Source organism: Physella acuta, unplaced genomic scaffold (assembly GCF_028476545.2).
Source record: "Physella acuta isolate Inbredline_101_S28 unplaced genomic scaffold, ASM2847654v3 ptg002122l, whole genome shotgun sequence".
Classification (NCBI taxonomy): Eukaryota; Metazoa; Mollusca; class Gastropoda; family Physidae; genus Physella; species Physella acuta.
The window spans coordinates 45,128-64,216 of record NW_026733623.1 but is presented as its reverse complement, the minus strand read 5'-3'; the positions used below and the strand labels follow the sequence as shown (position 1 = coordinate 64,216).

The window sequence follows — 19,089 nt, the reverse complement described above, 5'->3', positions numbered from 1 at the left end:
AGGGCACGTTTTGAATATTTATTTTTTAAACTAATTTGATTTGTCGTTAAAATATTAATAAGCGGATTCGAAACTAAGTTGAGAAAACTAAATTAAATGCTAAAAATTACTTGATATATTACTATATTAAAAAATAGAAGGGAAGATAACTATCTGAGCTGTGGTTCGCGCTAAATGTTGTTTGGTCACGGTTCGTTGTCCGAGCGTTGACCACGTAGAAGAGATTGAAAACGTGTGAAACTCATATATTTTCTTATCGACCTCAGCTATTGATTAAAGAATACGTGTTTGTTTAATTTTTTTATTTTTAGTGCACTTAAAAGTTAGTTGCTATAGAGGTTTTTGTTTTATTTACAGATTCTGTTGCCTCCATTATATATATATATATATATATATATATATATATATATATATTTATATATATATATATATATATATATATCATATATATATATTTATATATCTATATTTCATATAAGATTTTACTGACATATTTTACTCTATTGCGACGCGTTGTACACTTTTATAACCTTGTCATTATTTTCATATTACTTGAAAGATGAATATAAAAATTGGTTATATCATTTCAAGACACCAACACTATCATTTTTATACACGGAAAAAACATCTTGAGGTTGATTCCGAAGGAAATATGAATAGATAGAAATCTTGCCCTACCAATATTGTCAGAGCACAGATTCCAGAATTGTTCCAGACAGCCCCAGAGTCTCGATCCACCCTGCTCTTCACACTGATGTCACCTGTGTGGCTGTCGATGTCAAACAATCCTAGACAGGTGTCTGTGTGGGAGGAAATGATTTTTAAAATTTTCTCGTATTCGGAGTACAGTGGGAATATTGTACCTGTGCAAAAAAGTCTTAGCTTAGAAATTTTGCCTGTATGTCTGGGCGCCCGTGTGTGTGTGTGTGTTTGTGTGTGTGTGTGTGTGTGTGTGTGTGTGTGTGTGTGTGTGTGTGTGTGTGTGTGTGAACACGATAACTTGAGAACATTTATAACTAGGCTGACGAAATTTCAATTCTAATAATTATCTCAACTTTGAAGTTTTCAAGTTTTGATCGAATTTCGGGTCTTCGAGCAAATTATTTTTTTGATATACAGCTCATATAAGGCGCCGGTCAGTCGCTGACGCTTTGAGCCTTGCCGAAATTTTCCCTCTTTCATCACGCCGGAAACGAGAGCCTGCCAAATTTGAAGCGTCTGCAGCGACGGCAAGTAACCTTACCAGCATCAGATCTCTTTGCCGTTTATATATATATATATATATATATATATATATATATATATATATATATATATATATATATATATATATATATAGAAGAAAGATTAGGAGAGATATCTCCAGCTTTATTTGCACAATTTTATTCGAGTCGAACCAAAATGTGTTATTGTATTATGTTTTTGTATTACTAAAAATGTAATATAAGAATACTGGCGTGCTTTTCATTCAACGAATTATTGATACAAATTACATCATTGGGAGTAAATTATATTGTCATATTGAGAAAACCACAGCTGTACGAATTCCATTGAGCAGGTATCAGTAAACTCCATGAGTCGAATTGTATTTGTCCTGATTGGGCACATTCCATACAACCATGTTGGGGCTTTTATTATTTAATTAAAAAAAATAATGGCTTAGCAATATGTTTCAATACATTTTTATGTTATTTAACTGAGTAATGCTTTAAAAACAAAACTGTCCATCAATGCGTAATTAATGTTATTACCATTCCTGTTGTCAAAGTTTCAATTGAGATTATCCTCCCCCGTTGTCAATTAACTATTAACCTTTGTGATGTAATTTCTCTTCAGTGGAGTTCCAAAGTTTTTTATCATTCGGTGCGATAATTCAAAGTGTCAACCCCCACCCCCTCCCACTTTCCACTAAAATAGTCTTGCATTTTCGCTTTGGATTAGCTTTTTTCCTCACCATTATATTCTTTTTGCAGGATGAAAAATTGTTTTGTTCGGCAATTTTTCGATTTTATGTCTCTCCTGAGCGGTTTCAATTGGTGAGGACATTATCCCCTGTCACGTCTTGTAACTTTAATGCCATTCTTACAGAAATGCACCGACAAATATGCCCATAAACGTAGGTATACCTTTGAGAAGGGAATAGCTAATAGAATTTGGTATGCTTTTGTCCCCATCTTCTGCCTTCACGGTAAAGATGCTGGTCGTCTGTGAGAAAATCGTTAGAAAAAAGTCAAAATTTATTTAGTATACAGTGTGGCTCACGTCGTTTAGATGTCCACTTAGAGTGACGGGACGATAGTGATTACGCAACATTAGAATATATTTGTGTGGGTTAAAACTAGTATTAGTAGATCAACACAGTGCTTCAGTAATATGATTTTGACATTAAGTTAAGCATTTCAAATGAAAAGTTTTGAATATTAAAACTACATGTTATTTGGAGTTTTTTTCAGATTATAGGACCATAATGGGCGTCCATTTAAGCTTAACTTAAATATCACTACCTTTTAATTGCAAGGTTAGGCGGCACTGTATTGATTTTAAAATGAGCTCCATCATTATAATATTATTTGTTTAATTAGAAAAAATATTTTCTAAGAAAGACGCATTGAGAAAAATTTGAAAACCACTAATAAAAACAAATTTAAAATTTAGTCTAACGTTAAAAAGATGGATTGTATTATTAAAAAAAATAAAGGAGTATATGGTTGAGATCTTACAACTGGTGTCCCTTCAGCTATCGTCTTTACGAAGGGTTCGCCGTTAAAAAATGGGCGTGTGTCTTGGACGTCAGTAACAGTAATGAATACATCAGCAACGGACGAATGGGGAGGCACTGCTTGGTCCTATGGACGTATACACAATTTTAAATGACCCTTTAAATTTTGTATTGTGAAGTATAAAAGGTTATTTTGATAATGATTGGTTAAGTAGGCATAGGTTTTATTTAAACACATAGACATACTAAATACATCAACAGGTTAAGCAAAGGGACATTGCTTAAAGAAATAGATATCGACATGTAGAACAGTTATTTTCATATTCAATTAGTTTAATTCACAATTTAATACACATTTAAATTAACCCTACCAGAACTGTGACTTTGTACTGGTAGAATCTGTTGCTCTCAAAGTCTAGCGAGCCGTTCAGGGTCAGGACAGCGGTGTATTTATCTAAGATGAACATGTTCTTATACTCCTCATCAGCCCCCTGTTGTAGGCATAAACAAACACTTAATAAATGTTTACAATAACAAATGTGGCAGACATTAATCGATTCTTTAATCAACATTTATATTAACAATAAATTCTGCTAACAGACTCTGTAATCGAAGGTTTGCAATAACAAATATGGAAGACGGTAACAGATTCTTTAATAAAACGTTTACAATGGCGACCAGAGGCGTGCGTAAAATATTGATGGAATGTGTTTAGCGTCTAATATAATCAAATGCAGTGTGGTTTTTGTTGAAATATTTTAAAATTTCAAAGTAAATATATTAACGTACCTGGGCATTAACCTAGAGATGTAAAAAAATATATACATATACACATACACATACACATACACATACACATACACATACACATACACATACACATACACATACACATACACATACACATACACATACACATACACATACACATACACATACACATACACATACACATACACATACACATACACATACACATACACATACACATACACATACACATACACATACACATACACATACACATACACATACACATACACATACACATACACATACACATACACATACACATACACATACACATACACATACACATACACATACACATACACATACACATACACATACACATACACATACACATACACATACACATACACATACACATACACATACACATACACATACACATACACATACACATACACATACACATACACATACACATACACATACACATACACATACACATACACATACACATACATATATATATATATACATACATATATATATATATATATATATATATATATATATATATATATATATATATATATATATATATATAATGAGTGCGTATATATATATATATTTATATATATATATATAATGTTCGAAATATGAATATATAGACACAAAAATATAATCTTGTTTTAAAACAACTAGCCTGTAAAGAGTATTGCAGCTGGTCATTTTTATCTCTATCAATGGCTTGAATGCTGTTGTAAACTGCAGTACCTTTAGCGACTGTCTGTTTGAAAACAAAATTGGTTCAAATAGTTGACATAGCCGAATAAAAATTCATAAAAAACGTTTTAATAACAAGCTTTTATATACTAATGCACTAAAAAGTAGAAAACAAATTATACACTACTATTTAAATTACTATAAAGAAAAGCGTGGGTCACTTTAGTACTTTAGTACCTAATGGATACCTTTACTAATATTTGAGAAGAGACCCACGCTTTTCTTTATAGTAATTTAAATAGTAGTGTATAATTTATTTTCTACTTTTTAGTGCATTCGTACATAAAAGCTTGTTATAAAAACGTTTTTTTATGAATTTTTTTTCAGTACTTTACATGTTTTATTTACATGACTAAAAACCATTGCGCGTCTATTGAACGTGATGGCGCAGCTATTGAACCTGATGGCGCAGCTATTGAACGTGATGACGCGTGTGGTGTGGTTGGATAGACATGCCTACTGATTCGGTAAAAATTTTAATTAATTCATAAAAAATTAATTAGGCATCCAATTAAGTCAAATTTAGTTTCAGATTGCATTGTCTTCATGTCTTGACCCACGCGCCAACTGTGAATCGTATCGGTCAAGTAGAACTGTCCGAATTTTCACTCCTGCGTTTCGATCTAGACTGACGACTGACGACAGACTGACGAGAAAGTGAGTTAAATAAAAGCTTGTAAAAATAAATTATAGACTACAATTTAAATAACTGACGAGGAAGTGAGTTAAATAAAAGCTTGTAATAAATTATACACTACTATTTAAATAACTATAAAGAAAAGCGTGGGTCACTTTAGTATCTATTGGATACCTTTACTAATGTTTAGGAAGAGACCCACGCTTTTCTTTACTGTTATTTAAATAGAAGTGTATAATTTATTTTCTACTTTTTAGTGCATTATTACATTAAAGCTTGTTATTAAAACGTTTTTTATGAAAAAAAATTTCAGTACTTTTCATGTTTTATTTACAATAGAGTTACATGACTAAAAACCATTGCGCGCTTATTGAACGTGATGGCGCAGCAATTGAACGTGATGGCGCGGCTATTGAACGTGATGACGCATGTGGTGTGGTTGGATAGATATGCCTACTAATTCGGTCCAAATTTTAATTAATTCATAAAAAAGTAATTAGGCATCCAATCAAGTCAAATTTAATTTCAGATTGCATTGTCTTCATGTCTTGACCCACGTGCCAAATGTGAATCGTATCGGTCCGATAGAAGTGTCCGAATTTTCACTCCGGGGTTTCGATCTAGACTGACGACAGACTGTCGACAGACAGAGGAAGTGAGTTAATAAAAGCTTGTAAAAAAAAAATTCATAAAAAACGTTTTAATAACAAGCTTTTATGTAATGATGCACTAAAAAGTAGAAAATAAATTATAGACTACTATTTAAATAACTATAAAGAAAAGCGTGGGTCACTTTAGTATCTATTGGATACCTTTACTAATGTTAAGGAAGACACCCACGCTTTTCTTTATAGTTATTTAAATAGTAGTCTATAATTTATTTTCTACTTTTTAGTGCATCATTACATAAAAGCTTGTTATTAAAACGTTTTTTATGAATTTTTTTTTCAGTACTTTACATGTTTTATCTACAATAGAGTTACATGACTAAAAACCATTGCGCGCCTACTGAATATCACGTTCAGTAGGCGCGCAATGGTTTTTGAACGCAGCCATTACGTGGTCGTGATGGCGCAGCTATTGATGACGCGTGTGGTGTGGTTGGCTAGACATGCCTACTAATTCGGTCCAAATTTTAATTAATTCATAAAAAATCAATTAGGCATCCAATTAAGTCAAATTTAGTTTCAGATTGCATTGTCTTCATGTCTTGACCCACGTGCCAACTGTGAATCGTGTCGGTCAAGTAGAACTGTCCGAATTTTCACTCCTGCGTTTCCGTCTAGACTGACGACAGACAGAGGAAGTGAGTTAAATAAAAGCTTGTAAAAAAATTCATAAAAAACGTTTTAATAACAAGCTTTTATGTAATGATGCACTAAAAAGTAGAAAATAAATTATAGACTACTATTTAAAGAACTATAAAGAAAAGCGTGGGTCACTTTAGTATCTATTGGATACCTTTACTAATGTTAAGGAAGACACCCACGCTTTTCTTTATAGTTCTTTAAATAGTAGTCTATAATTTATTTTCTACTTTTTAGTGCATCATTACATAAAAGCTTGTTATTAAAACGTTTTTTATGAATTTTTTTTTCAGTACTTTACATGTTTTATTTACAATAGAGTTACATGACTAAAAACCATTGCGCGCCTACTGAACATCACGTTCAGTAGGTTTTGAACGCAGCCATTACGTGATGGCGCAGCTATTGAAGGTGATGACGCGTGTGGTGTGGTTGGCTAGACATGCCTACTAATTCGGTCCAAATTTTAATTAATTCATTAAAAATCAATTAGGCATCCAATCAAGTCAAATTTAGTTTCAGATTGCATTGTCTTCATGTCTTGACCCACGTGCCAACTGTGAATCGTATCGGTCAAGTAGAACTGTCCGAATTTTCACTCCTGCGTTTCCGTCTGGACTGACGACAGAGGAAGTGAGTTAAATAAAAGCTTGTAAAAATAGGGAAGCACCGATCAGCAACTAAAACTTGTAATGAAGTATATACAAGCTTCCTAAAATTATATGTTTTTTTTGCAAATATGAGTAGGTCTGTTATTTAGAGTTTATACTCCAACAGTATTAACATTGAAAAGTAGATTTTACATGTTTTTATTTTCTCTGATTCTATATTCTATTTACTAGCAAACGAGATTTTGCCCAATTTCTTTGAAACTTGACACATGGTTCAAGATCCGACGAAAATGCAATTTGACATAAGCTTTGACATAATTGGATATTTAATTAATTAAAAACATGAATCAAATATTGCTATATGAAGTACTAAGCTTTACTCATTCTGTGCACGATTGTTTAAATCCATGCCATAAGGTTACATTTTTTCACCCCTTAAAAATTGACATTGGTTTTGCAAAACATTTTATATTTGTGCACTATTAATTTTCTGTGTGTATAAGTATTTATTAACACACATCCAGTAAATTTGTTTTCGACGCCATCTGACTCCCACCCCGCATTTCGACAACGTTGAAGATTAAGGGGCGGGGAAGAGATGCCTTATACCGGTCACTAATTATTATTGTTTTGTCTAAACGGTATTCACTACCCTGCTATACAACCCACATAGAAAATCTTCAACGCAGTCCGATATAACAGTGTCTATGCCCTTGACTTTGACCGCATGTAACTGCGCTAAATAAATTTTGGCGCCCCGTAGGTTACGCTATTGGGTTCTTCAATACAATGTGTACTCACCTCAGGTACAGAGACTGAATAAGGCAAATTAATAAATGTCGGTATCTCGTCGTTCTCTCCATGATTAATTAATGCTACGCTGTGTATAATATTGGAATACTGGAACAATAGGTATTAAATTAGTCGTTGTAATTCATTTTTGGTATTTAACATTCTCCTACCCTTATATAAGACCTTCCATCAGGAATTTGAAAAATAAAATATTATTTGTAATATTTATATATGTTTTATATATGATTTCACCAAATGTTACTTACATACACATTTGATCCGAAAAAATTCAATGTTATAGTACTTATATTCTGAAATAAAAATAAAACATTTTACGTCATATGTTTTAATATATCAAATTTTAAGTTAATTTATTTAAAGAGTATTTACTTTACTTAGGTTGTTACGCTAAAGTCAAAATACACTAACTATGTAATAACCTGGACCCTAAAACACACTTAAGGACTTAAAATAGAGTTCTTATACCGGTTGTGTATCGCTAGACAGTACGCTTTTAATGTTTATGATTCTCCATGCAGACTAATCCCGAAAAGAGAAACTGAGAATTTTTTGTATAGGCTACAGGTTAATGTTAAACAGATATATCAAGCGAACATTTTTTTGTTTATTTAATACCACTAACGGTGTGTAAAATTAAGTCTAGAATTAATCTTAATTTAAAAAGATTATTATAACGTGTTTAATTGATATGCCGTCTTTTAAATCACTTTTAAATAATGCACGATATTTCTTTTAAAACGTGTAATTTTAGAAGGATAAATTATAGATCTACTTTACAAGATTATATTTTGTGTGTCGATTTAAAAAAATACTAGACTATCCTTTATTCGTGGATAATTGTGGATAAATGTGTGTTTCTAGAGTCATTCAAATATGACGTAACGTTCGTCGATTTTTTCTTTCCCCTACCCCTCCCTACTCTCGCACATCGTCACAAAATGCCAGACCCCACATTTTAAAAGCAAAGATTGATATAAAATACTTAAAGGATTGAAAAAGTTTAATAAAGAAACTCAATTATTTATTGTTTTTTTATACTTGTTTTTCTTTGTAACTAATTAATTTTGGTTTGGCCTTAATTCTAGTTTATTTTTATAAGTTTCGTTTCATTTCGATAAAAATCCTTATGTGTCTCAAGTGACGTCACTATAGTTCCCTATAAATTTTTTATTTTTCGACCAAAAAAACCCATTAAAAAATTCATAAAAAAACGTTTTAATAACAAGCTTTTATGTACTAATGCACTAAAAAGTAGAAAAAAAATTATACACTACTATTTAAATTACTATAAAGAAAAGCGTGGGTCACTTTAGTACTTTAGTACCTATTGGATACCTTTACTAATATTTGAGAAGAGACCCACGCTTTTCTTTATAGTAATTTAAATAGTAGTGTATAATTTATTTTCTACTTTTTAGTGCATTAGTACATAAAAGCTTGTTATTAAAACGTTTTTTTATGAATTTTTTTTCAGTACTTTACATGCTTTATTTACAATAGTGTTACATGACTAAAAACCATTGTGCGTCAATTGAACGTGATGGCGCAGCTATTGAACCTGATGGCGCAGCTATTGAACATGATGACGCGTGTGGTGTGGTTGGATAGAAATGCCTACTAATTCGGTCCAAATTTTAATTAATTCATAAAAAATTAATTAGGCATCCAATTATGTCAAATTTAGTTTCAGATTGCATTGTCTTCATGTCTTGACCCACGTGCCAACTGTGAATGGTATCGGTCAAGTAGAACTGTCCGAATTTTCACTCCTGCGTTTCTATCTAGACTGACGACTGACGACAGACTGACGAGGAAGTGAGTTAAATAAAAGCTTGTAAAAAAACTGACCTTTTATAAATAAAGGGAGGTTTCTACAAACGAATATAAATGAATTAATTATAATCTTTAAATGATTTTTTTTTGGTAACATAGTGCAAATACTCTCATCTAGTTGCACAGAAAAAAAGACAAAAAAAAAAATAAATTAAAAAAACAACTTTTTAGTAGTTTTTAGATAGAAAGATTATCGTAGCTATAAATTGAACAGCAAGAAGTTGAGTTACTTAGAAGGACTAAAGAACAGACAGAAGGAATAGCAAAACTATTATAGAATAGATCTTGATATTCGACTGTTTTAAAATTTTAATACTTATGTTTTGACAGAGCGGGAATTTCGTAGAAGATAAAGAAAAATGGATCTATATTCTGCCCTTCAGTATTGTTGCTATCGACCATAATGTCAGCGACAATCTACTCACGCTGTCGTAATCAAACTGCTTATTTAAAAACACGTCCACCGTGAGCTTGTCTGTTGTGTTGCTCGTGGCTGTGACATTGACCTCGTCCCCGGCTGGCTGGATGTTTAGACCTGGACCTTTTTCTAATGTCAAACTGCCCAACTTTTTACCTATGGGGTCTGTTTCTCTCATCATGTAAAAAGGTTGATTAGAATTCGGAAAGACCGGAATTACTTTCTCATTCGGTAAACTCTGGGAGTTAGCACCTAAATGATAACATAAAACAATTATAATTTTAGTAAAAACATAGAGGCAGTTTACTGGAAATATTAGTATAATAATAATATTAAAGCATAATGCCTTAGAAAATATGAAGAATATGATACACAAATTAGTACATGAAGCCTATCAGTTTAGCTATTCTATTGATGCATAGTGCAACCCGAATTGAACAATCATATTTCTACTAAACTGATTTTGGATAAATAACTTTTGTATTATCAACACGCAATTACATTAAGCAACTTACAAGACCCCAACAGTACCACAGCCAGATTGATAACAAAGGTTCTTATTTCACTTGCGTCCATTCTTTACCTACACCAAACAGAAAACAAGTATTGAGTAACATCTTTAAAACGTAGTGCTTGTTAGTAGTGATTTTCACTGCAATTAAATATTGATTTTTTTGGCGACAGCTGGTTACATAATTTTCCTAAATAATTATGTCAAATGATTAAGTTATATAATAGTTAATTATAAATACCTTAAAGAACCATCATTAAAATTAACCTATGTTAACAAGTTTAAATATTTATTTATTTGTAAATATCGCAAGGTCAGAAAATCTACAATATAATGTGTAACATTTAAAATGTGTTCTTGAGTAGAAAAAAATCTGTTTAATATGAATGTATGAACACAAATGTATTTGAAGACATGAGTAAAATTAAGTAAAGCCTTAATTCATTGTTACATGACTCGACACGTAGGACATTCATGTACGTTGTTTTCCTTTTAGATATCCGAGAAAACATGTAACGTTATAAACTCCTCTTTAGACCTAGCGATCCATGGGGGCAAATGAAGTAGAGTTCATATGTTTATTGAGGTCGGCATATAATGGGAAGGTGTGGTCAGCACTTTGCCTAGCCGCCTTTAGGTACCCATCATAGCTGGGTGGACTCAGAGATGTTCTACTGACTTGAACCTGAATCGAACTCCAGACTTTTAACAGCCTAGCGCTCTACCGCTTAAACCACGCCGTCCCAAATGTAACGTTATGATGTGATGTTTTCGTAAATACCAGATATAAAATAAGGAGAGACCTCACACATAAACATAGTTCTTTCCTAAATTGCTAAAACATAAACAACAATAGGAAACAAAAAGCAAATAATTTAAAAAAAGAATTATAAGCTAGTTAATCTTCTTCTTCTTCTTCGTTCTTAATTATTAGTGTTGAAGGGGATCGAGATTTATTGGCCAGTGGGTTTGAACTCGAGACTTTGTTCGAATTTATCAACCATGAGCTTTTTGCCGACTCGACCACGCCTCCAACACAATTAAGCGTTACATGTCAACTGGCTATGCGCCATTGAGGCCATTGACTCTGATTTCAGCCTGCTTCTCTTTTTGATTTGCTTCCGTCCAACCAAGAACAAACTACAAGGCAGCAGTTGTTTAATTTTTGAGTTGTCTCTCCTAGAAGAGTGGCTATCCCCAGCTAACGAGCCTCATCTGCCCGAGGGTTCGAACTCGAGACTTTTCGGTTTAGCAACCATGAGCTTTACCGACTCGACCACGCCGACCAATTGCTAGTTAATGAATACCAAGGGCTCGCTTAGTTATAAAGACAAAAGATAAAACAAAAGATGTGTGTCTTTACTTCCTTATGCAATAGATAAGATTAACCCAACAATAGGTATTGATAAGGTGATATGTAAGTGTATAATTTGTTTGTGTGATCTTGTGCAGATCAACAACAATGCAAGAGCTAGACCTCAAGTGTCTTCATATGGAACAGATCTATCGTCTCACTTTTTAAAAGTCCAATTTAATAATTTACAGCATATTTTTTTTATTCTTTGTAATATCGCCAAAGATTGAAAACATATCGTCACGATCATTCGATTAAAATGTATTTTTTATTATTGGAGAATGATACAGTTATATGTGTATATATGTCTGTTTGTATTATAAGATCATAATATGTAAATCTTATTCTATTTGCATCTTAGGGTATTGTTTCGTTATTTTAAACAGAATAAAATAAAAATAAATCACACACCTAGTAATAATAGAATAATACGTTACGAACCAAGTAATAGGTCATGGAAAACTAATATGGCGAAACAGATACATTCGCTGTGAATACCAATTTAAAAATATATACTCACAAAATGTGTATAAGATTAACATGAGATTGTTGCAAGATGTGTAAATTCACAAGTTGCTATTTACAGAACTCAAACACGGAAGTTTTCCACGAACGCGATAAGAAGCACGTTTGTAGTTTCTGTATAGTTCACTTAATGAATCATCGCGATTAGAACAATCGGTTGTCGACACGTTTACACGCTTTAATCTCGAGTTCCCGTTGGTAATGTGTTGTCAGCCTGTTTTGAATTGCTTTAGGTTGACAAAGTAAAACTATATGAGCGTCATAGTTATCGAAACATTGGAACTCATTAGGTGCTGATGACTACACTGAGGTGAGGTATTGAGGTAACAATTTAAGAAAGACAGGTTATATAGCCGCCTTGATCGAATAACATCAACACACTTTAATAAACTTTGAATAAATGTGCCACAGAGCACAAGACACACACTTCCACACAATCACAAGTCTAGCATTCAACAAACTTAATTATTTCTCTCGGCCTCAACTTTACCCTAAGGTAACTCAACCCCTGCATGGCCCTAGCAGTCCCGCGAGGGGCGGAGTGCCTAACCTGTGCATGCATTAACTCGAACTCGTTACGACTGGGACCCGTAGCGTACGCAACGCAGGGGGAGCAGGGGGAGCGGACGCTCCCTTTCTAGTCATTTTCAGCAAAGTGGCGCCTTTTTGGAAACTTTTTAAACTCAAAGTTTTAAACAATGATATTTGTTAACAAATTATTTTTGATCGACACATCTATGTAAATCACAAGATTTCTTTTTATGCAGCAATTAAGAATAATTGTACTAATCTAGAAGCTTATAAGTTTACAACACGTATTAACAGCTGTATCAGTTTGTCATTCTAAAAATAACCATTATGATACATTGCAATGTTTAAAAATCCTCTATGGGCAGTACGAGTTAGCAAGAGGGGTGCTACGTTTAAGGCAACTGTATAATGTATTTGCTTAAGATTAATTGAATTAGAAAATATTATACATAAATCTTCACACATAATTACCGTATATATACAGTTTCAATCGTGTAATTAATTAAAAAAATATTACAATACAGACACACCCACAAATAATGTTGCACCTCTATTTAAATTTACTTATGGGCGAACTACGTAGCGGTGGGGACATTTTTACAAGGTCAACAACGTCATCACGATGAAGTACTAGTATTATGACAGTTTGGGCGATAGTGATTACGATTACAAATTTAATGAAACAGTATCAACTTTATATTAATTATTATTGTAGTTTACTAGTTCTAGATCTATATTAAATTTAAATAAGGCTACATTTAGTATAAAAAAAACAACTCAACTTAAACTAACACTGATCGCACAGTTAATTATCCGCTCAGCTGTTGTACCGTTATGAATTTGTTTCGAATAGTTAGTAATTATCAAAAGGTATTAGGTAATCGCACCATTTAAATTCTTTGGTGTATCAAATTAAATATATTGCGACTAAAACAACAGTGCCGCTTAGAATTCGTTAGTTAGGAGGTCATTAAATGGAAAGAAAACCAGTAAAGAAGAAATATTCAGGTTGAGAGAGGAAGAAATTGAAAGCTATTTCAGATCCCCAACAAACATCATCCAAAGAAAATTGTCTGCTGGTGGTACCCGGGCCTAGGAGAGTTGGGATGCTCGGGTATAGGAAGGTTGTGGGGCACAAGCATATGACAGCCTAATGCAAGTGCGTAGGATGGGTTTTCTAGGGTTGGGTAACACGGAATATGTAAACAGTGACTCACTACAAGGGGATGACCCAGTCTACTGTTGGTGATACTTGAGCCTAGGAGAGTTGCACGAGCTTATGCAGTGCATGACACAGCGCAAGAGGGGCCAAACTACTGCCGGTGAGGTTTTCGTAATGGCCTAGGTAGACTGCTAGGTTGAACAATCTACCAACTGCTGGTGAGGTTTCGTAATGGCCTAGGTAGACTGCTAGGTTCAACAATCTACCAACTGCCATTGATGCTTGTGGTCAAAGCCTAGATAGAGGATGACTGGTCTAACAGTTGAGCACTCTATCTATTGCTGCAGATGCTGACTTGAGACGGATTCTGCTGAACAAATTATGTCAACTTGTATCTGTCGCCCACCATCACGGACAAGGCTGTCTCTCAGAATCCACGCGTGCTTCACGACACGCTTCACTGGTTCCGTCATCTGTGTGGACCATACAACCGTGTGTGGCTGCTAAACAACGCTGGCTCAAGTTGCCGTCCATACGGCCTGATGAGCGGCTGTAGTTTTATTAGTATTATATCTGTAACTTAAAAAGGCGAATGCATCGTTTCGTTTCATGTATTAAGCTGTTCGTGCTTTTTAGTTATGCACTCATGTATTATGGCGCCGCTGTAAAACTGTTTACGTTGCTGTCTACGGCTAATTTGTATATATTTTGTTTATATTGTTGTCAGTGATTATATTAAGTGTACTTTTTGTATAATTCTGTCTTATGTTTTGTGATGTGTTGTTTGTTATCAGTGAATTAGGGACTATATTGTTTACGTGTAGTGTGCGAGGTGTGTGGATGTCAGTGCCCGACAGATGTTTTCTAGTCACTTTTGTATGTCAGGGGATGCGGGAGGCTCTTGTGTGTTCAGAGCCAGGACCATCCGAAACATCAGAAGTCGGCACAGCACCATCTGCTATTTGTTAAACCTTGTTGTATTGTTTCCACATAGCCTGGTAAGTTAGTTGCTCCTTTTATTTTCCTGTTTTATTATGTTTGTTGGCCATGGGCTAACTTTTTCTGTACATGCATATTTTCTTGTCACCATTGTGGTTTGCCAAACCACGTGAGGCAGCCCGACTTTTTCTTTATTGTAAAGTCAATTTTGGATTCGGATGTTTGTGTAATATTTAGGATTCTGCCTGTAACCCGATGTAAGTGTAATATTCACAGCCAGTGGCTTAGCTAGGATTTTCGGGCCCCTATGCAAAAATTATCAAAGGGCCCCTTCGTCAGCCATTAGGCTACAACTGAGTTAAATATGGGCAGCGGGAACATCGATTGCTACCAGTGTTTCTTCCAGACTTTTTTCTCATGGAGGGGGCACTTGAATTTTTCGGGGGGGGGGGGGGGGGCACTGTTAACAGTATATTATATAAATATACATATATGGTCACAGAAACAAGTGAACTCAACTTCACTTGCCCCATAGACCGTCAGGTTTGAAAGGGAAACTTACTACTTACTATATATATATATATATATATATATATATATATATATATATATATATATATATATATATATATATATATATATATATATATATATATATTCAATTTCGTTCGAGGGTGGGGGCGGTAGACTCTCTTCGAGGGGAGGGAAGGGGGGTTACACCTTCAGTAAACGCTCAGTGGGACAGGCGACCTTGTGACCACAAATCAAACCCATTTTTTTTAAATTTTATCATGATTTACTTAGATTTGATTTTTTTCATGCTTTTAAGTTTGCAATCATTAATGAGCTTCTTGAGATCAATTATAGCTGGCCAAAATATTGACCCAAATTTCTTATCTACAATTTGTTTCATAACATCATCATAATATGCAAATAATCAGATTTAAAAATCCCATCATAGACATCAAACTCTCCATTATCACCATGGAATGTTAAAAAATGTTTATACTGAACTGGCGTGCCCGTCCGCATTGTTTCAACCTAGTTGTACATACAAGGGAGGCAGAAGGGAGATGCAGGTTTCGGGGGGGGGGGGGGGGGGGGTTAGGGAGTTTCCCACTCAGTTAAGGTTTTCAGCGATAAGTTTAAAAGTACATGTGCCGGATGACGTATCTCACAAAAAAGTCAAAGTTCAATTTCTGTTAAAGGTTGATTCTATGAATGGCTTGTCAGAACTGCTGCAGCGCCGGTGGTCTTATTAATTTTCGGGGTGGTCCCTTATCGAAGACACCCCTCACTCCACACACAGCGACTGTGGTGCTATTAATATGGGGTGGACGGACAGTGGACCCTGTTTGACGCCTGACTGTCGGGTTTGTTACATGTAATGAATTTTACACATTTTGTATGCCATTATAGTGGACTTTCACTTCCTGTAGTGATCTTTGTTGATCCCCAGGAGGGTGTTTGGTTTATGCTAGTCACTATGGATGTGCATATAACATTAAGAAATTTTATTTTATGTGAGCCTTGTATATAACCTTTTTTTTATTTTAATTGATTTGTCTATTTTCCCTCTTTCTAGGACGGAATTCCAAAATTGGGTGTTTTGTTTAGTCGTGTTTTGTTCCATTAAGTTCTGTTTTCTTTTGTATATGTAGTTTATCCAGATCTATTCTTTTTTTTAAATTATTAGTTCCAATTTTCTTGTAAAATAAATTTCATGAACTATTAAAGTTTTTTTGTTGTTTTAATAGTTTCTTAGACTAAGGTTAAGAATAAGATTTAACCACTGTGGGTCTACCACGGTAGCACTGACCGGACAGTTAGTAAAGTCTGGGGAAGGGTAGAGAAATATAATAGTTATCCCCTCCCCCTAGCAGGGCTTACAAATGGGTAGCACGAGTGGGGTCAGTGCTTTAGTCTAGGAATTGTTTAAACACCCAATTTGGACGAGATGGCGGAGGTTGCACCCACGAACATCTTCATCGTGGCCCCCAGGGAGGCCCGCATCCGGAGGTTGCATGGGGACAGCCAGGGCTCTGAGGTAGACCGATTCGTCGAAGAGGTCTAGTCCGTCTGGATGGCCAGGAAAGACGTCTCAGCAGAAGAGAGGAAGGACCTTCTCTGGCAGTACCTGGGAGAAGCGGTCAGAGAGGAGCTGAGCTGTAGTGGCGATGACCTACAGCATGACCCGGAGGGCACGATCTGGCTCCTTGGTCAGATCTACGGAGAAAAAAAGGAGCGTCTCTCAGCTTATGGCCCAGTTCCAGAAGGTTGTACAGGGCCAACTGGAGTCGGCGAGGGCATATTCCCACCGCCTGAACAGGGCCTTCAAGACACTGGTCTCGAGGCAGAACTCCCTTCTGGTACCCCAGACTGATGCAGAGTTTCTACGAGACCAGTTTATGGAAAACCTAAGCCAGGCCTCTGTCAGACGCCAGTTACAAGAGCTGGTTTTCCAGGATCTTAAGATCCCCTTCCTGGCCATACGAGATGCGGCCATCAGATGGGCAGGATACGAAAACCCTCGTGCAGAACCTGCCTACGTGGCAGCAATAAATGCCAGGCCAAGTAAAAAATGTTCGTCCAGGTCCAAGCTGGAGGACAAAGTCGAAAAGCTCACAAGTTGACCCACTTTACACGGTACACCAAATTGTCCAATATTCGCCAAGCACCCCACCAGCGCCCAGATGTCAAAGCAAAGGTCTGCTATAATTGCCACCAGAGGGGTCACCTCGCCCGTCATTGCCATATGGCAAAGAAAAACGAGCCCAAAGCGGATCAAAGTCCCACTGTTGAGAGGTCAGTTCCAGGCAACGACCTAGACAAGCTTGTTGGAAATTGTCCCACCCTAACATTCCACATTCAAGACATAGACAGTGGCTTCCAGGTCAGCACTGTCATTGAGACTATAAACAGTGCCTCGGGGACATTTTACGGACAGACACCCACCAATCCCTGAGGGCAGCAAATGAGTTGGCCATCCCATACAATGGCTACTTTGTTACAAACCTGGAGATCAACAAAGAGGAACTACGTGACAAGGGATTCCTTGTCATCAAAGATCCAGTGGGAGGCTCCCCGTCACCATGCCTGATCGGTATGAATGTGCTCCAAGACCTAAAAGCTTTAGCCCCACTGATCAATTCTCCGAGAGTGGCACAGAGGACAGGACAGAAAGGCACAACCCTTAGTCCTATGGAGCGGACCTTTATGCCTGTAGAACGCGTGTCTGCTGTTCAGGCAATCGGAGGACCCAATGTGGTGCAGTTCCTGGGTCAGCCTTTTCACCCAGATCCGCCGGTGGTATCAGGCCCAACATCCTGCCAACGCGGACCAACCTGATGAACCAGAGGCCATCTGACCCATTCTTAAGTAAGGCACCGGGTGGTGGTGATGGGGATTACCCACAGCCAGAACGACTAGCCAGTCTACAGAAACCACAGACAGAGGCAAGCAGGAGGGACAAGCAGGTCAAAAATCGGCCAGTCGCTCTACTAGCCATAGGCGACCTGGTTCAGTTGAGACAGCACCCCTTTGGCAGACACAAAGTGGAAGACCTGTACAGTACAACCGTATATGTGGCGGTCAAAGTGCCCCCGATCACCGGCGGGTGCTATTCAATAAAAAAGAGGGATAGTCCTTCTGGCACCCGCAGGGTGGCTAGCACCCAACTAAAGAGATATGTGCCTCCCAGGGTTCAACCGCCCTCCCCAAGGCCTGTAAAAGTAGGATCACAGGCAGCTCCAGGCTACAAGCATGTTGTTTATAAAGTCCAAATACCGGGGCCCCGAGCATCTGGTAACCCCACAGTACCCGGCATACCTCTGCGCAGGTCAACCAGAGAGCGCAAAACCCCAGTAGGCTAGATTTGTAAATGTGCCCTGTGGGCTGATTTTTGTAAAGTTTCATTTTTGTAAAATTTGACCTTTGTAAAATTTCATTTTTGTGAATTTGATGGTTCTTATGAACCTTCCGTTTTTGTAAGATATTTATCCTTGTGAAAGTTTTGGTTCTTATGAACACCTATGTAAGTTTTTTTATTGGGTTCCTATGAACCCAAAGGCTGGAATTTTTATTTTTACTTGTTTAAACTGTTACCCTAGCATTGGCATTTTTATACTGACTACAGTACAATCATCAATTGTAAACGACGCATTACTGCCCTTTATTAGTGTGCCTACTTCATCAAA

At 35.9% G+C, this 19,089-nt stretch overlaps 1 protein-coding gene and 1 long non-coding RNA gene across 2 annotated transcripts in view; one reads left to right on the top strand and one right to left on the bottom strand.

Annotated features, from left to right (window-relative positions):
• LOC131932263 (cadherin-23) overlaps positions 1-12,245 on the bottom strand; it is a 76,716-nt gene extending 64,471 nt beyond the window's left edge. The window contains exons 1-7 of the mRNA XM_059289127.1: positions 12,178-12,245; positions 10,387-10,454; positions 9,879-10,123; positions 7,866-7,910; positions 7,609-7,707; positions 4,173-4,256; positions 3,091-3,210 (exon numbers count right to left, since the gene is read on the bottom strand). Coding sequence (XP_059145110.1) covers positions 3,091-3,210; positions 4,173-4,256; positions 7,609-7,707; positions 7,866-7,910; positions 9,879-10,123; positions 10,387-10,447 — 654 coding nt within the window. The 5' untranslated portion in view covers positions 10,448-10,454; positions 12,178-12,245. The remainder of the gene's footprint in view (positions 1-3,090; positions 3,211-4,172; positions 4,257-7,608; positions 7,708-7,865; positions 7,911-9,878; positions 10,124-10,386; positions 10,455-12,177) is intronic.
• A 2,554-nt stretch (positions 12,246-14,799) lies between these two features.
• On the top strand, positions 14,800-16,602 carry LOC131932262 (uncharacterized). Its single transcript, XR_009384529.1, has 3 exons — positions 14,800-14,952; positions 16,102-16,277; positions 16,479-16,602. It is a non-coding gene; the product is annotated as an uncharacterized LOC131932262 (long non-coding RNA).
• The last annotated feature ends 2,487 nt before the right edge of the window (positions 16,603-19,089 follow it).